Source organism: Fomitopsis serialis, assembly GCF_022376445.1.
Source record: "Fomitopsis serialis strain Sig1Antser10 chromosome Unknown B0H18scaffold_24, whole genome shotgun sequence".
NCBI classification, from domain to species: domain Eukaryota; kingdom Fungi; phylum Basidiomycota; class Agaricomycetes; order Polyporales; family Fomitopsidaceae; genus Fomitopsis; species Fomitopsis serialis.
Genome location: NW_025954984.1, coordinates 86,325 through 102,649, shown reverse-complemented (window position 1 = coordinate 102,649; position 16,325 = coordinate 86,325). Strand labels below are relative to the sequence as shown.

The 16,325-nt window shown below is 57.0% G+C and overlaps 6 protein-coding genes across 6 annotated transcripts; all 6 read right to left on the bottom strand.

Moving 5' to 3' along the window:
- Positions 1–92: 92 nt before the first annotated feature.
- Positions 93–4,225, bottom strand: B0H18DRAFT_1117970 (uncharacterized protein; the record flags this gene model as incomplete). The annotated part of the gene is made up of 14 exons (XM_048033690.1): positions 93–372; positions 423–782; positions 836–918; positions 971–1,024; positions 1,075–1,167; positions 1,203–1,499; positions 1,551–1,873; positions 2,213–2,540; positions 2,608–2,905; positions 2,961–3,491; positions 3,527–3,688; positions 3,741–3,853; positions 3,913–4,123; positions 4,173–4,225. The coding sequence occupies 14 exons, from the start codon at positions 4,223–4,225 to the stop codon at positions 93–95; spliced, it is 3,186 nt and encodes a 1,061-aa protein (XP_047894695.1).
- Positions 4,226–4,815: 590 nt separating this feature from the next.
- On the bottom strand, positions 4,816–6,917 carry B0H18DRAFT_1210276 (uncharacterized protein; the record flags this gene model as incomplete). Its single annotated transcript, XM_048036360.1, has 3 exons — positions 4,816–5,919; positions 5,978–6,051; positions 6,101–6,917. 3 exons carry the CDS (start codon positions 6,915–6,917, stop codon positions 4,816–4,818), a joined length of 1,995 nt encoding a protein of 664 aa, XP_047894694.1.
- Positions 6,918–7,274: 357 nt separating this feature from the next.
- Positions 7,275–10,053, bottom strand: B0H18DRAFT_1117968 (uncharacterized protein; the record flags this gene model as incomplete). Its single annotated transcript, XM_048033689.1, has 8 exons — positions 7,275–7,383; positions 7,445–8,229; positions 8,283–8,389; positions 8,442–8,951; positions 9,003–9,234; positions 9,292–9,357; positions 9,417–9,615; positions 9,677–10,053. The coding sequence occupies 8 exons, from the start codon at positions 10,051–10,053 to the stop codon at positions 7,275–7,277; spliced, it is 2,385 nt and encodes a 794-aa protein (XP_047894693.1).
- A 359-nt stretch (positions 10,054–10,412) lies between these two features.
- B0H18DRAFT_1000634 (alcohol dehydrogenase) lies at positions 10,413–12,098 on the bottom strand. The gene is made up of 7 exons (XM_048028233.1): positions 11,658–12,098; positions 11,559–11,607; positions 11,443–11,495; positions 10,963–11,292; positions 10,792–10,867; positions 10,680–10,744; positions 10,413–10,650 (listed from the first exon to the last, which is right to left on the bottom strand). The coding sequence occupies exons 1-7, from the start codon at positions 11,956–11,958 to the stop codon at positions 10,574–10,576; spliced, it is 951 nt and encodes a 316-aa protein (XP_047894692.1). The 5' UTR covers positions 11,959–12,098; the 3' UTR covers positions 10,413–10,573.
- A 2-nt stretch (positions 12,099–12,100) lies between these two features.
- B0H18DRAFT_1000633 (uncharacterized protein) lies at positions 12,101–13,402 on the bottom strand. Its single transcript, XM_048028232.1, has 4 exons — positions 13,170–13,402; positions 12,839–12,956; positions 12,691–12,785; positions 12,101–12,641 (listed from the first exon to the last, which is right to left on the bottom strand). Exons 1-4 carry the CDS (start codon positions 13,262–13,264, stop codon positions 12,455–12,457), a joined length of 495 nt encoding a protein of 164 aa, XP_047894691.1. The 5' UTR covers positions 13,265–13,402; the 3' UTR covers positions 12,101–12,454.
- Positions 13,403–13,500: 98 nt separating this feature from the next.
- Positions 13,501–16,210, bottom strand: B0H18DRAFT_1000616 (peroxysomal citrate synthase). The gene is made up of 15 exons (XM_048028231.1): positions 16,039–16,210; positions 15,807–15,979; positions 15,511–15,676; positions 15,368–15,453; positions 15,217–15,310; positions 15,088–15,156; positions 14,861–15,030; positions 14,673–14,751; positions 14,544–14,619; positions 14,361–14,413; positions 14,206–14,310; positions 14,077–14,099; positions 13,905–14,023; positions 13,733–13,830; positions 13,501–13,649 (listed from the first exon to the last, which is right to left on the bottom strand). Exons 1-15 carry the CDS (start codon positions 16,113–16,115, stop codon positions 13,598–13,600), a joined length of 1,440 nt encoding a protein of 479 aa, XP_047894690.1. The 5' UTR covers positions 16,116–16,210; the 3' UTR covers positions 13,501–13,597.
- Positions 16,211–16,325: the final 115 nt, after the last annotated feature.

Here is a 16,325-nt window from a genome sequence, read left to right as displayed (position 1 = left end):
CACAAGAAATAATGATACCAGCAACCGCAAATATACAATAATCTACGCTGAAGATTAGGTAGGTGTACGCTACAAGTACTGTCACGCGAACCTCACCCGCTCTCCTCTCCGCCAGCCGCAGGAACAGCATTAGCTATTGCACCCTTGTACGCGGGCTTGGGCTTGGGCCTGGGCCTCAGGTTCACCGCCAAAGGAGGCGGAGGCGACCCACCCTCCGCTCGCAAGTCGGCAAGGGGTACATCTGCCTCAGACTCGGAGTCGCTCTCACTCGCCTTGCGCTTCTTCGCGGTCCGCTTACCCTTATTACCGCCGCGCGTAGACTTGGCCCCCCGCCCAGTCTTCGCCCCAGCCGCACCCGCTCCTTCCCGCCGGCTTTGGTTTTGGTGCCTTGCCCGTCTTCCTCCTCTTCGCAGGAACCTCACTGTATCCTCATCGTCAGACTGAGCTTCTGCTCGCCGCTGGCTGATGTTGTGCCTGTGCCCGAGGACTCCGTCGACTGCACCCGCGCACGCTCCTTCCTGAAGTCAGAGACAACCTGTTGCAACCGCTTGCTCGCGTAGGCTTGGCGTTTGCGTGGGGCTGCCCGCCGACCGGGAGGTCGAAAACCCGGCGAGGTTGCCCTGCTTGTTGGTGGTACTCTGGGGATGTGTGTCAGCAACGTGATAACGTGGAACAGCAGGAGTTCTAGAGCTACTTGTCCTCGCTTGCCCATCTTGCGGATGATTGGCAACAGCAGATCGTCGACCTTGGATTGGCTCCAACTCAGTTCTGAATTGAAGAAGCTGTAGGAATATGATGTTACTATAATGAAACACGAAGTGAGGCTCGCACGTACTCTCGCAGGGCATCCAAGTCTGGGAGACCCCACTTGAACGGCTCCTCCGACTCGTCGACCGTAGGATGGTAGTATGCATCTCGCTGGGCATCATATTAGCAGCCAAGCTGGTCGATTGCCGTGCATGATACGTACCACCGTGGGGTTCGGCCAGTCATCCGGAATGAAGAGCTCTTTGTATCGTTTCTTCTGCATTATCCGTGAGCGAACAGGGAGCGACAAATGAAAGCCTAACATACGAATCGTTTCCGAAAGGCGGTACCCGTGTCTTCGGCGGTGTCCTTCCCGCTCTGGACCTTCTTCCACCAATCCTTAAACTTATGCAGCCCATCCTGCCCCGGAATTCCTTCAGCAGCTCCATAGCCACCACAGGCCCGACACCAGGTAAGCCATCCGTATAGTCGCTGCCCAGAAGGTACGCGAGCCTGATGAGCTTGTCGCGGTCCAACCCGAGCTCGCGCTCGAGGTCGCTCAGAAGAAAGCACTCGACGGTCTTAGACTGGTTGAACATGTTCTTGAGCACGCGGAGGCCGCCGAAAAGGAAGACGTCGGAGTCGTCTGTGATGATGCCGTCCACCAGACCGAGGGCGGCGAGCTCCGCGCACTGAGCTTCGGCCTCCATGGGTGCGGTGATGTACGGAATGCCGAACAAGCGCAACATGATCTGCCCTGCATGAGCCGTAGTCCGAGCAGCGAACGACGACGAGGGACTCACCATTATCTGCGATATCATCTGCTGGGTGATGTCCTCGGAATCACGCATCGCCGCCTTCCGCTGCTGGTTGAGGTCCCGGATTTCGTCGTCGATTTCCCGCCGTACAGATTCGATGTCCTTCCCCTTCACCTGGGACATGAAGCGGGCAAACTCTCCCTCTTCCGCGTGAGGATCCATCTCATCCGCTGCGTCCCAGCCATCGGCCGTCGACGCAACAGCTGTTGGCCCACTTGTCGATGGCTCGTTATTCAGCGAAGGTGGCCTATCCCAGGGGACGGCTTCATCGTCCTCTGATTCGGATACAGGGTGGCTTCTAGGCACGTCTGCGGAGTCGCTTCAGGTGTAAATGTCGCAGCGACAGCCTCCTGCATCGGCGATTGGGGAGTGATGCCTCTGCTGTTTGCTCGCTCCGACGCCGAAGGTGGGCTACCACGTACAGAAGGTGCAACTTCCTCTGCGCCATCGGAAGGAAGGTCCTCTGGTCCCAGCACGGGCGAGGAGATCGCTCATATCCAGCACCATTGACCTGTGCTGCTGGTACTGCGGGTGCCTGGGGTAAAAATGATAGCTCCATGTCTTCATCTGAGTCTTCGATCAATAGAGTATCGGTCCCCTGAGCTGGTGCGGCGTTGCTGTAGCAGCTTCTTCCGCCCTTGACCGACCAAGGCCCATCACTCTGGGCGGCGGCGTCCTCGGAACGGGCGGCGGAACGAGTACTTCTTCCATTTCATCTTCATCCGAGTCGGACGGTACCATCGTCGGTGTAGCCTCCGCTGGCACGGGCGCCGCGCGAGTGGACTCGGGAAGTAGCAAACTAGGCGTACCAAAAATCGACGAGTGTGGGTGTGATGACCCAGATGCCCTGCGCGACTCTGACACTGGTCGCCTGGATGGGCGCGCACCTGCGATCGATAGGGCAGTTTCGAGCCTAGACGGAGATGCGTACAAATCTTCGTCATCCGAGTCGTAGTACCTGGCAAGTGACTTGCCCTCGACTGCTCGCCATCGAGGGTCACTTTCGAGCTCGAGCGCCATTCTCGTTGATTCGTGAGGGTACCTCTGTTCTTGAGGCCTCCATCGCCCGCCTGAGGTTCGCTTCCTCCTCAACCTCGAGGGATTCCTGTAACGCAGCTTCCAGTGCTGGATCACCCTCATCGTCCGCGTCTTGGCCTGCGAGGGCGTTCGCTGAGAGTTCATCCTCTTCAGGTGCGAAGAGAGGTCGTGGATTCTTGGGTTTCCTCTGCGTCCTAGTGGTCAGCGGAGTGAGCTTCTTGGGAGAATACCTGCTGGCAAGAGCTGATAGAGCTTGATTTCTCCGGTACTCCCTCAGATCCGGATCGACCGCCACAGAGTCACTACAAATGCCACTTTCTGAATGACCATAGTTCAGAATATGGAGAGCACTCTCACATTTGGACCTCCTCCATCTCAACATCACTGTCGTCCTCTTCGTTCTCTTTGTCGCTAACGGGGTCGATCTCAATCGGCTTGCTCCGAGAACCTTCATCACGAATGCCCAACACCCAGCCGCCCTCCGCACCCTCGTTCTTGACGAGAACATACTCCCTATTCCGCTCACTCGCAATTCTGATCGGTATCTCAACATGGGCTTTGCCAATGCTGTCCGTCGTGGTCAAGAGCTGCTGCGTAAGCGAGTTCGGTGCTTCAGATTTTGATTTGCTCCTTGAGAAGTCAAGAGGCGTCTTTGCGATCCGTAGCATGTTCTGCAAACGCTTGTACGACGTCTGTCTCGACTTAAGTCGCATGTCGCCGATGATTTCGTATTGCACCTCTGTTGGCAGCTCGCGAAAGGCGGGTGACCCGACATCGAAGTCTTCTGGACGCATCTCTTCGATGAACCCCCGCAGCTCGTCTTCAGTCGCAAGGCGAGGGTCTGGCGCACTTGATCGCGTCGCATTCGCAATTGCTTCGTCCATTTGACTGCCGGGAGTTTGTATGGGTCATGATCATGCCACCTGGATTTCTTCTTCGAGGATGGCGGAGAGGTCGCAGATGCCTGAGCCTTCTTCGCAGGGGTGGTAGGAACAGGCTCATCAAGGTCCTCGAGGTAAACAGCGTTCTCATCGACGACTACAGGACCGTCTGGGACTTTACCCCTACGCTTCGAGGAATCGCCGCTACATAAATACATGAGGTAAAGACGTGCCAGCGAGGACATACCCTGCGCACCTCTTCGTTTTCACCTGGTTGAGAGCCTCACGCCTCATTTGTGCAGCAAGCAATCTTTCAGCCACCTTTGCGTGGCTCATCACAGCACCGCTTTTCTTCTTCTTACGCTCGGACTGGTTGCGCACGGTAAGGTTGAGTCGGGTGCGCCCCTCACAGCCTAGTCAATACTCACTATGGTCGCCCGCTTCAGAGCAGGAGCGCCACCGTCAAAGACGAAGACAGGCTTGATGCCATAAAATAGAAGCTTGGAAATGCGGCGCAGGAAACCAAGGACGTGTGCATTGACCAACCCGCGACCTTCCTTGTCCCTCATCGTAGCTTGGAACTGGTAGATCCAGATACTCGAGTCTATGGCCATAGCCTTGCCTTCCATCGTCTCGAGCCTTCAAACAGTTAAGCAAAAGAAAATTCAGAGGGCAAAAGGAAACTCACAAGACCGGCCTACCGACAGGGTCAAGTAGCTGCCACAGCGACTTTACACCCATCTTCGCGCAGGCTCACTGGCGCAGAATTCAGCGTACAGAATCCAGAAGATTCGAAGTCGCATACGTTGTGTATTCATGAAACAGCACCAAGCACAGTCTGGTAGTTGTTGGTCAAGTCAAGGCTGTCGTGAACAAGGCACCCAGTCAAATGACTAATACGGGGACATGAATCACGGTCTCGTGACCGACGCGTCGCGCGTCATACACGGAAGCAACCACTAAGACGGGACTTGGAGAACACATCCATCATGGTTGTCTCATCGGTCGCGTCCTTCGCACATGTGGTTAAGTTGATCTACGCTCACCAGCGAACTGGTGGCGAAGAAAATCCCGACAGCACAGCACGAATTAGTTCGAATTTCCGTATCCGCTAAGACAAGCAGGCCAACCATACACATGAGTAGATATCCAGAGGAAAGAGTGGAACGACGCGAAGGGTGCGGAGTCGCTAGAAATCGAAGCGAGGACATAATGTAACCACGTAGACCAAATGCAGACAAAACGAGAGGAATGCCGAGTCCTTGAGGATAAGAACGATGTGTCCATGACCAGTCGTAACTATCATACATACGCAATCAACGGGGCGTGTATCACCGAAGCGGCGACGGAGCGGCCGTCCTGCCTCTTGATGAATCGTGACCTTGCGGTGCGGGTGACCGTCGTTCGCCAACAGAGCTGTTCGGGCCGCTTCCGCTGTTCTCGCTGACGGGGTGCATGCCCTCGAACGCCGGCGGTGACATGCCACCACCCGTCATCTGCATGCTCATCATCGACATGCGCGGATCCATCCCGCCCATGCCTGGTGACATACCGGGGCTCATTGCTGGGTTCATGCCCATGCCCATGCCAGCGTTCATCCCCATCGGTCCACCCATCGGTGAACCCATCGGCGAGTTCATCCCCATCCCCATCGCGGGGTTCATGCCCATGCTCGGACTCATCATCGGCATACCCATCATCGACATGCGTGGATCCATTCCGCCCATGCCCATGCTTCCTCCCGTCATCATCGGATTGAGAGGGGCAGGACCGCCGTCGCCACCGATCTGTGAGCCCGCCGTAGAGAAAGCCATCATCGCCTGCTGGTACGCCTGCATCGCGGCCTGCTGGGCAGCCATCATATGCTGGGGACTGGTGAAGCCAGGCATCATGCCGGGGTAGCCCCATGCACCCGTCATCATGGGGTTCATACCCATCATCATCGGATTGCCCATCATAGGGTTGAAGCCCTGCATGCCCATACCGCCATACATCGAACCGCCTTGCTGCATCTGCTCCAGCTGCTGTCGTTGATACTCGTCTAGCTTGCGTTGTCGCTCCTCAGCCAGACGCTTCTCACGCTCGCGTTCGGTGAGAGCGGCGCCGATGCCACCCTCGCGCTTGTGCTCGCGCTCGTGCGCGGTGACAGCACCGAGCAGGCCAGTCTGTGGCGGCGGGGGCTTGTTCGGCACGTTGATGAGCGACGCGCCGGTTTCCCTCGCGAGCTCTTCTTGCCTTTTGGCGGAACGGTCCTGCTTATCCTGGATCCCGGCCGACAGTAGACCATGTGGGGTAAATGCCTTTGTCATGGTCGCGGAGGGTGGTTCCATCTGAATGAACGTGTCCCTGCTCGGTCCCGAGGGAGGAGGGGTGCCATTGTGCCTCAAGGGCGTGGCTCCACATGGTCTGCCGGTGAGTCGTTGTATGAGGCGCCTCTGTCGGGGGTCGAAGCTGAGACTGGGGAGAGGGAGCTTGGCGAGGAGGGTCGGCCACCATGGACTGGCGGCCAGTATACGGATCTGACATGAACCTGCGTGGTTGCGGGCTAAGATATTCGTCTTGTTGACCTGCTGTACCGTCGTGAGAAACATACGACACGAGCTTAATTTGACGTACCCTGCATTCCCGGATAGGGCTGTCCAGGACCCGGCACCTGAGGCAACTCGCGCGGAGGTCGGCGCGGCTGCGGATATGCGCCATTAGTCTCTGGTGCTGCGGGGGAAGGGCCTCTCCCGGATAAATTGGCAGCACTGCCAGAGTTGCTGGGTGCAATAGAGCCCGACGCCGACTGCTGGCCGGAGGGCATGCGCGGCGCCGGATCCTCGTCTGAATCTGCATCGTCGTCCTCTTCCTCCTCTTCCTCGTCCTCTTCTTCACTGCTCTCGGCCCACGCCCCACGACTCGACACTCTCGCTTTACCGTTGGCTCTTCCTGGACGACTGACAGCTGCTTGCTGAAGGGCTTGCTGCGCTTGTGCCTTCGCCTTGCGTTCCGCAGCTTGCTTCGATGGCGCAAATGACGATCTGTACTCACGCGATGCAGAGGACTTCGCAGAGCCATCGGCAGGTTCAACTACCCGAGGGATGGACGGTGATGATGACGTCGCATAAGGAGGCGCGGACGGTCTGCGCTGCGACGCGTTCGTGTCTGCGTCCTCGCCTTGCTCAAGGAACGTCAGCGCGGCCAACGCATCGGCGTCGGGATCCTCGAGGGCCTGTTGCGCCCTAGCGACTTGGGGAGGGGCGTCGTGGAGGTCGACCATGTCTTCGTCGTCGTCGTCGCGTTCTTGCAGGCTCTGGTCGGGGGCGAAGGAGTTCCTTGACGGGATTTTGCTCGCAGGGGCAGCACGTGCGCCAGAAGGCTTACGTCCCATCCCAGATCTGGCTGGGCTCGCGGCAATTGCCGGGGTGATCTCGTTACGTGCACCGGCCATATTCGACCGCGATGAAGTGCCTGAGTTTGCAGTGTCACGGCGCGATGCAGGAGGACGATCCGAGAACGAACTGGGCGGGCTGGTATGTCGGAGGTTTATAGGGCTGGTAGGTGTCTGGTGTGAGGTATATGACTGGCTGTACTCTGATGGCGAGTCGTAGTCACGGTCGTCGTCTTGCCTGACAGACCGTGGCAGATTGGGCTGTCCTGCAGTATCTTGCACCGGCTCCTGTTGCATTTGTTGCATGTAGAGCAGAGCCCCCGCTGCGTGTGAAAGTCGTCTGAGGCACTGTGTGGTGGGGGCGTAGGAGGCTGGGCCGGAAGAGGTGCGTGTGGAATGGAAACGGCGGGTGACGCCCTAGAGGAAGCGGGAGGCACCTGCGGCAGCGACTTGGACGAGGGCGAAGGGGCTTGCGGAACAACGGGAGACGAAGGTGCCCGAGAGGGTGCGGAAGTGATTTCGGAACCTGCGGTGATACAGGTCTCGTCGACGACGAGTGCGAGGCAATCGAGGGAAGCCCTGGGGACCGAGTGGGTGCCGGCCTGTCAACGGGGGACGTAGGTGCCGGAGGTGACGTGGGAGGTTTCGCGGGCGGTGGGGACGCCTGAGCACTGGCAGCAGGGCGCGCTTCTGGTCCAGGAGTAGACGTGGGAGCCTGCATGCTCGGCGTCTGAGGAGCTGTAGATAAATATCCCAGCGACGACTTCGAGGCAGGCCGGTCAAGCTCCGGGCGTTGGGCCTTAGGTTGAGGCCGGAAGACCTCGAATGAGGGGTTACGCCTGCCTCTTTCTTGGATAGGTATCGGCGGCAGTGGAGGTGGAGTTGTTGCCGTAGGACTAATCACGATAGCCTCCCCAAGAACGCGGTTGTCTTCCTCCGCCGCCTCAGCGATTCGTGGCGGAGAATTGACCTGTGAAGACAATTGTTTTGACGCAGGCTCCTCAAACGAGAGGGATCGACTAGGATCACGCGACGTGCTGCGCTCGGTGATCGGTGTCAACACCCTCTTCTCTGGAACTGTCGGCGGCTCTTCAGATGAAAAGTCAAGCGGAGGCAGCTGCATCGCGAACTCCTCGCGTGGTTTGGGCTGTTCAGGAGGCTCTGCCCTGGTTGCCTTGCCATTAGCGTTGAGATCCTCTGAACTGGCATCTGGGAGCGGGGGTAGCACAGGCGGTTTATCCGCGATGGGACTGTGTTCCTGTGTTCCACGCATCCGGTCGGCGAGTATGTTCTGCAATTGAGAGCGGATAGTTGATGTACGCTCGTCTCGGACATCAAGCGTCTCCGCCAGTTCACGGTCCAAGAATAGCATCTGCCAGATGAAGTGAGCAACCCATGCGGGCCAGTCAACCGTCGCACACGCACATCCCGCTGAGGTCCTATTGGATAAGCGAACATCATACTGCGCGGATCTCTTGGGTCCCAGCTATACTGGCGCGGCCGGCCGTAGAGTTCAAACGTGTCATGAAGCGCTATCAGAAGCACCGTCAATATATAGCGAGAGAGATCGAGTTGTTCTCGTACCGATTAGCCATCTGAGCATCTCGGACGCTCGAATGTTTGAGCCTTCGAACTCTGGCAGCACCATGAGCCATCCTTCCCGCAGCTTCATACCCCCAGCCATTTCCTCCTCGCCAAATATGCCTTCCAGCTTCATGAGAGTGCTCCGGCTAATCAGCTCCGGCCGCTCGGGATACACCGCGAACGCCTGCGTGACGGCACTCATGGTGAGCAGAGGCTGCTTCCTGTCTTTCGGCTTGGGCGATGCTACAAGGTGGATGATAGGCTTCGCCGGCGGAGCTGCTCGGGTGGGACTACGCTCTTTGACAAAGAGGTCTGAAATGCGTTTCTTGCGACGCGGAGTAGTCGGAGACCCTGGCCGATGGTCGACAGAAGAGACGGACGATCCATCATAAGGGTGCCCACCTACTGAGACTACCATCCACATCCGCTTCCAATCGACCTGGCCCGCGATACGGATACGCACCCAGCCCTCCATCTTGCCGTTGACGAGCGGCGACGGAGCGTCCCTCCCTGGATCTGGGTTGAGATCAGGATAGAGCGGGTGCTCGGTGACTAACTTACCATCATTCAGAGTGATCCGGATGAGATGGGCGGTATATATCTCTTCCAACCTCGACTTCTCCCAAGCGGACAAACGGAATGCGGATGCCCATGATACTAGCACTTGTGGGGAAGGGCATGCGAACAACAGTAGGTTGGACCCCGCGGTATTGACGGTTATTACGTTCGTGAACTTGGTAGGGGGCCCGCCCGGCGTTGACGACATTGTCAGAGATCCCAGAACATTCACAAACTTGGTGTAACAAGGTGCATTAGAATGTGCGACGTACATGGGACACACGCAACTCACAGAGTCGGTCACATTGATGTAAGTGGGAGGTACCTGCTTACCCTGCTTGCTCGCCTCCTCAATGGCCTTCATGTCCCACACGCTCAGAGTCGTCCCTCCCAACTGCGCCCATACATCTCGCCAACCTCGTCCCTGGTCGGCTTCTGACCATCTGGCTGACGCTCGACGCGCTTCACGAGCGGCCCAGAGAAGTAGATTTTGTGCGCATGTGCGAGCGTGAGCTGCACGATCGAGCGTATCTCTGGATGGAGCGGAGGCGTAGGGGCATCAGCCGAAGACAGCCGGCTCAGCGCGGTTTGTTCACGGCAGGTTGAGGCGCAGAGGCTTCGGGGTCAGGAGTAGATGATCGATTCTCCTGGAAAGCGGCGGTGGACTGCGGGGGGACTTGACGGGGTCATCATCCGCTGGAGGCGGTGGCGAAGGAGGGTTCTCTTGAGGATGCCTAGCCTTGAAGAGGGAGAACGCGGAGAACGACCGCGAATGGCTATGATTGGTGTTAGACGGCGGACTTGCAGGCGCTGCCGAGTTCTTTCTGAGCACGGCAGGACGAGGCTCTGGCTGAGGCCGCCTGTCTGGAGGAGGTGATGGAGAGAAGTCGTGTACGCGTTCCTGTTGCTGCTTCCACTGGTGGAGCTGGGATGGGGGATGAATCCCTGATTGCGACTGTCCCAGCGAGGGCTGGTGCTGCCCTGGGACACAAAAGTCATTGACGGGAGAGAGGCGTGGAGGAGATGAGGCGTAGCGGCAACGACGAACACGCATGGGTCGAAATGTGATACAGACCCCGCACGGAGTTGCTTGACGTCCTAGATCGAGAGCACGCTGCCACTGGCCCATCACTGTGAGTTATCTGATACGGTAGCTTAGCTACACCGTCATACTGGCTTGGATGACAGCTTAGATTGTGTAATCTTACATTTCTGTAAGTAATTCCTCTGATGGCCTAAATCATGACGTCGTTGTTTCAGATGCCCCAGCAGTCGAAGACGATTCTCGAGAGTAAGTTATTAAATACAGACATCGGCGAGTTTATGCCGCCGTCGTATGAGCAACCGTCACTGTAGCGACTAGCAAACAGTACACCCTGAAGACGTGTCAAACCTCGAAACCTATACGCAAAAGCACAGGCCACCATACTGAGCGCACATCCAAGTTCCCTGAGTAGACTCGAATGTATTTAACACGAGGTCACTGACATGATCAGAGCTTCGCCTCGAATCTCTCGCAATCTTCACAACACTTTGTCAAAGATCAGTGATGTAGCCCATGTAAAATGAATAGGTCAGTGAATGTACCACAGTTTACCTGTATTGCCACCTGTGAACAGCAGGTTCATCGCTGAAGGTGCGCCTTCGAGACCTTCCACACGTGGAACTTGCGCTTCAGACTGCCGTCTTGCAGCCTCTCGCCGAGATACTGCAGGGCAGCTGGGAAGCGGTCGGCGTGGTCGAAGCTAGCGGCCCTTTAGCTCGTCGAACCCGCAGTGCTACGGCTGCACACGCACATGATAAACCCTCCATGTTCGCCCGCTGAGAGATGAGGTTGAGATATCCGGTCAATCCTCTGGGCTTTCCGTCTGTGAAGACTCCGCTCAGCAGTTCCCTTTCTGGGTTCCGCAAGTTGACTTACTGTAATCCGAGATGGCACCTGAACACCGGACGTCAGGCTCACTCAGGTATGCTTTGTAGAATCGACACTCACCACAAAGCACGATCCGAGCATTCTTCTTCATCCTCGTCAATGAGAAATCCAGGATCTCTCCACCCACGTTGTCGAAAAACACGTCGAAAAAGCCAACGTGCTTCTTGAACTCGTCGTGGAACGTCGGGCTCTTGTAGTTCAGGGCCTTGTCCACGCCGAGCTCTTTCTCAAGCCATTCGCACTTCTCTTGCGACCCGGCGATGGCGTAGACCTTCGCGCCCTTCTGCTTGCCGATCTGGCAGACAATAGAGCCTGTCGCGCCTGCTGCGCCGGAGACGACAAGGGTCTCGCCAGGCTTCACTTTACCGATGTCCAGCAAACCCTATGGAGACGACTTGAGGACGAAGCGCAATAGTACTGTCACTGCCGCAGACGCACCACAAAGGCAGTGAACCCTGAGGCATGGTCGTGTTCAGGTCATCGGTATGCTTCGATTGAACTCTGACATACCAGTCATACTCAGCGGCCCCAAGAAGTCCAGGTATTCTGCCCCGCGAGGCACGCTGTAATGCAGATAGTCAGCCTAGAACGTGGTGCCAGGATACGTGCACTCAGGCTGGACATACACCACCTTTCGCACCGCCGTGTTCTTCAACACAACATACTCTTGCCACCCTGACCGTCTTTGAGTATCCTCGGTAAACTCAGCGCATGCACATACTCACCGAGCACACCGGCAACGCGGTCGCCCGGAGTAAACCCGCTCCCTTCACCCGCCTGGACGACCTCACCCAACCCGAAAGCCCTCATAACCTCGCCAATCTTCACGGGCTCGATGTAATTCCTCCGGTCGTTCAACCAGCTTCGCATGGCCGGGTCAATCGAGACATATTCAACCTTGACGAGGACCTCCCCGGGACCCGCTTTGAAGTCGAACGGCACGACCTCCCGACGGAATGTCGAGGGCATCACCTGCGCGGTCGGCCGCTCTGCGAGCACGAGTCGAGTATTGTGGGTTGGCGACATGGCGAGCAGTGCGATCCTGCGGACAGGAGAGACATCTTTCTTTTGAACAAGTGGTTCTGCATCAAACGTGATTTAGTTCAGGATTTCGGGTCATCGGGCACACTCCTGGGGCCGCGGTGGGTCACTCAGACGCGTTAGGCAATACACTATACACGAGACACTTGAATTCCACATTCACAAGCACAAACACCAATAGACAGCGGAAGACACGTATATATAGAAGATAATAATCATTCCAGATCGCCAATACATAGGTATATGTCATGGTACACCCAGCTTGACCACGCTGCAACAGGCCCGCTCGCAACGACTCGACATTGCGCAAGCCGAAACCAGCGGCCTAACGACCGAAGATGGCATCGACGGAACTACCGGAGCGTCCACGTCGTTGACCACCTAGAATGGATCAAGAAAACTGTAACACACCCAACCCCAGGAAGCACGATACAATAGGCATTTCGCGAAGCGTCAATTTGAGGGTATATTGTCGCGTTCTCTAGAACGCGATGGCGAGCGCAGCGAGTGCGCTGAGGATCATGACAGGAGCGTTAAGCTGGTGCATGGTGAACCCTGCGGAAGTACCATCGCCAGAGCTGGCGGCGCCAACAACCTGAGCAGCGGAGCTGCTGGAGGCGGGGGCGTTGTTAACCACGCCGGAACCCTTGGCGGTGGAAGGGTGGATACTGGAGGAGGCGTCAGGACAAGGATGCTGGCGTACACAGAGTCACTTACGAGGTGGTCGCGGTGGCGACAGCGCTGCTGACAGCGGAGGATGCGCCAGAGACGGCCGACAAGCAAGACGAGTCGTCACTCGGACCAACGGTTGCCTACAATCCATCTGATCAGTTTTGCGCGGAACTGACCGATGTCTCCGACTGACCGAACCGCTCCAAGCTTCGTTGCCCCACTGGTCCTGAACAGAAAACGTTACGTTTTGACCAGCGGGGATGGCGACTGTCCAAGTGCCGGTGGTGCCGGTGAAGTCACCGAGGTCAGCACTGGTGCCAATGCATTGTTAGCTCCCCGGCCAGCAGAAGCGGATAAGGAAACGCGTACATTTCATCGCCACAGACATCGTCGCTGGGCACGGCAATGATGTTGTAGCTGTCAGAGCCGGTGCTCGCCCAGCTGAAGTCGGCGGGTTGACACTAGGGGGACAAGCACAGAGTAAGGAACCCGGGTTGAACTGGCCTTCGAGAACCGAAAGTCACCTGGCGAGAGTGGGGGTACTGAGCGCAAAATCGGCGCGAGCTCCCTTGATGGCAAGGCCAGAGAAGAGAGCGACAGAAATGAGCGTGGCGAACATTGTGGCAATGCGCGGGGAGGAACGAGAGGAGCAGGGAGCTCACGGACGGGACGGAGGGAGAGAAAAGGTCGACGTGGTGATGAGCAAGGAGGGCGTGAGGAGGGCGACCGTCGCCGTCACAATGTTTCCAAGACAAACACCGCCAAACACGAGCATATGGTGCCCTCGCCAAGTTGGGCCAAGCGGTCGCGCCCCATTCGCCGACGGCGCGGCAGCGACGGCTGAACACATTCCGCGACATCACAAGAGCATGCACATTCGGCCGCACACGGGGTAAATTAAAAGTATAGTACGCCGTACAGGCCAAGTACAGGCTGAGGTCTGTACAGCAACTCAGAGCCTGCTTCTCCCCTTGAAGTCCGCCAGCATGGTCCTCTTCGTGATCCTGCCCGAAACGGAAGCGAAATCAGGACGAACAATCAGCACGAGGCTCCTGCACGCCAACGACAAACTGCGCATGCAACTCACCCGCCATGCTCGACAGCAGACGGCGTCTGCCCCAGGCCCTCCACCGCCTCGCGCTTCCCGACGGGCACGTACTCGCGTTTCCCCGCACCGACGTATACCTGCACGCAACCATGCCGGCGGCCGGATCAGCTGGGCGACCCTGTACAGCACGGCCTTTCCGGCGACCACTCACCTGCCTGGGACGCCAAATCTTCACGCCCCCCTCCTGCAGCATCATCTGTCTCCAGTGTGCCAGCCAGCCAACTACCCGCGGGACGGCGAACAACACCGGGAAGAAGTCCATTGGGAAGCCTTCGGGGCCCTATTAGCACCGCACCGAATTGACGGGAGGAGAGACACGTTACCCATCGCACGGTAAATCAGGCCGCTGGAAACCCGTGAGCGAAACGTGATGCTAGGTGCCGACAAGACGTACCTCCTGCAAGGGCACGTAATGAGCCTGCCGTCGCGAAGGCAATGGTGCGCGGACATACCAAAAGTCAACGTTAGGTGCCAATTTCCGCTTGATGAAGTACTCATCCTTCATCGCAGCATCGTGCAGCGCCATAGCTGTCTCGAGTAGCGCATCCCTCCCTGTACTGCAACCGATATGAGAGGTATCGCGAGAGGCTATGAAACCAGCACAAACACTTTGAACACCTCGTCTGCCGTCTTCCGCACGATGAATGATCGAGGATCAGACTACCGCTTGACTTCAGTGGTCATTCCGGATAGTGTGAATTACACAATAGCACAGACCGTCTTGTACACGCTGACAACGCGCGCATCGTGGTGAGAATAGCCTTTTCACACAGGTAGCAGTAGCAGTTACGTACCGGTGCCCAAAGCCAGACAGCGTTTTCTCGCGTCTCTTGACGGCCTCAATGAACGCAGGAACATTCTTAGGGCTACAATCCACAGTTGACTCGCGACGACAATTAAACAGGAGGAGAGTGCCAACCTTCCTATGGAGACCAACATCCGGATGACGGCCTCGTTAGCGCCGCCGTGTAATGGCCCACTAAAGGGCACGCAGTAAGCTCTGAGACCCTATTGAGCACTCTGACACTCACTAAAGAGAAGCACAGCCAGCTCTGTAAGTCGGGTATTCAGCCCTCATGTTGATGTTCACAGCAGAAGCGCACTTACGCAATGCAGAGTATGGGTCGACCAGCGAGCTGCCCGTTTGCAGAACCGTAGTACATGATGCATTCAGTTCATGGTCTGCGTGAATAAGGAAGAGGACGTCAAGCGCCTTCTCTAGGACCGGATTGGGTTTGTAGTCTTCCTCGCCCAGGTGGTCCATCTGGTACAGGAACCTAGAAAATATCTATGCTTAGCGCGCCGACGGTAGGCAGGCAGGCAAGACCACTAACGATCCCGTGTAGCTAAGTCCCACTAGCGGAGTGACGAAGTCTCGTCCTTGTCGTACACGGTATGCCATGCTGCCAGACATCGTCAGACGAGAACCCCACACTTGTAATACACAAGGAGAGGAGGCATACGCAGCGAGTGTGGTCGCCTTCCCTATTAGTCGATATATTTGTCTGTCCATTGTAGCAAGCGATTCCTTGTCGCCTTTGGTGTACAACTTCTGGCCTGCATCAATATGTTTTCATATTACACTCGGCACGGGTGTAGATCACTGAGGTGTACCTTGGAGGGAGGGATTGGCCTCGCTGTAGAACGAGCCGAGCATGGCGAACGCGCTCGTGAGCATGCTCATCGGGTGCGCGTCATACCTAGCAGGCGTGCCGTGGTGTTTAGTAGACATGACACTACAGAGACGGATCACATACCGGAACGAGCGGAAGAACTCTTCGGAGTCGACGTGCATTTGGCCGTGACGCATCACCTCCGTTTCGAAATGAGCGTGTTGCTCCTTCGTCGGAAGCGCGCCATAAATGAGCAAGTACGCAGACTCTAGATGTGACGAGTGAAGGGCAAGTTGCTCGATCGGGTAGCCTCTATTCATCTCATCGCGTTAGCTATCCCCTGCACGCGACACAGTCGCTACGGACCTGTAACGTAAGACTACGTGGAGGCGTATATTCTGTAAGACGTCAATTCACGGTTCGTGCCAACAGTTGCTCACCTCCGGCTTCACCGTCAATATATGTGATCTCACTGCGGATGACAGCAGTATTCAGGAAACCCTTGTCCTGCACCCGCAGGCCTTTCTCCGTCTCATTCTCTTCCCGCTCGCCAGCCTTCTTCGGTGCCTTGATGTCCTTGAACGCATTCGCGGGCACCGCGTTGTCCACAATCCTTGACGCAGTTCAGCCACGCGACTCGCGCACTCAAGAGACTCTTAGTGGAAGACCTACGGGATAGTGTACGTCTGGCCTGTCCGGTTATCGCGCACCGTCAGACTGTCCTGGTTGTTCTCCGTTGGCCGACCCATAGCGAATGTAGAGAGTGTTCTTGAGAGGGCCTTAAGCTTGATGTGAGACGAGACGGCCTTGAGAGCGAACAGGACAGTGGACACCTGAAGCCCCGGTAGAGCCCGCGATTTCACATGCACCTACTAGCCGCGGTACCGGCAACTCGTAACTGGAACATACAGTGACTTATGGGATTGCATGCTCATATGACCCTCAAGGCCAAGCAAGGC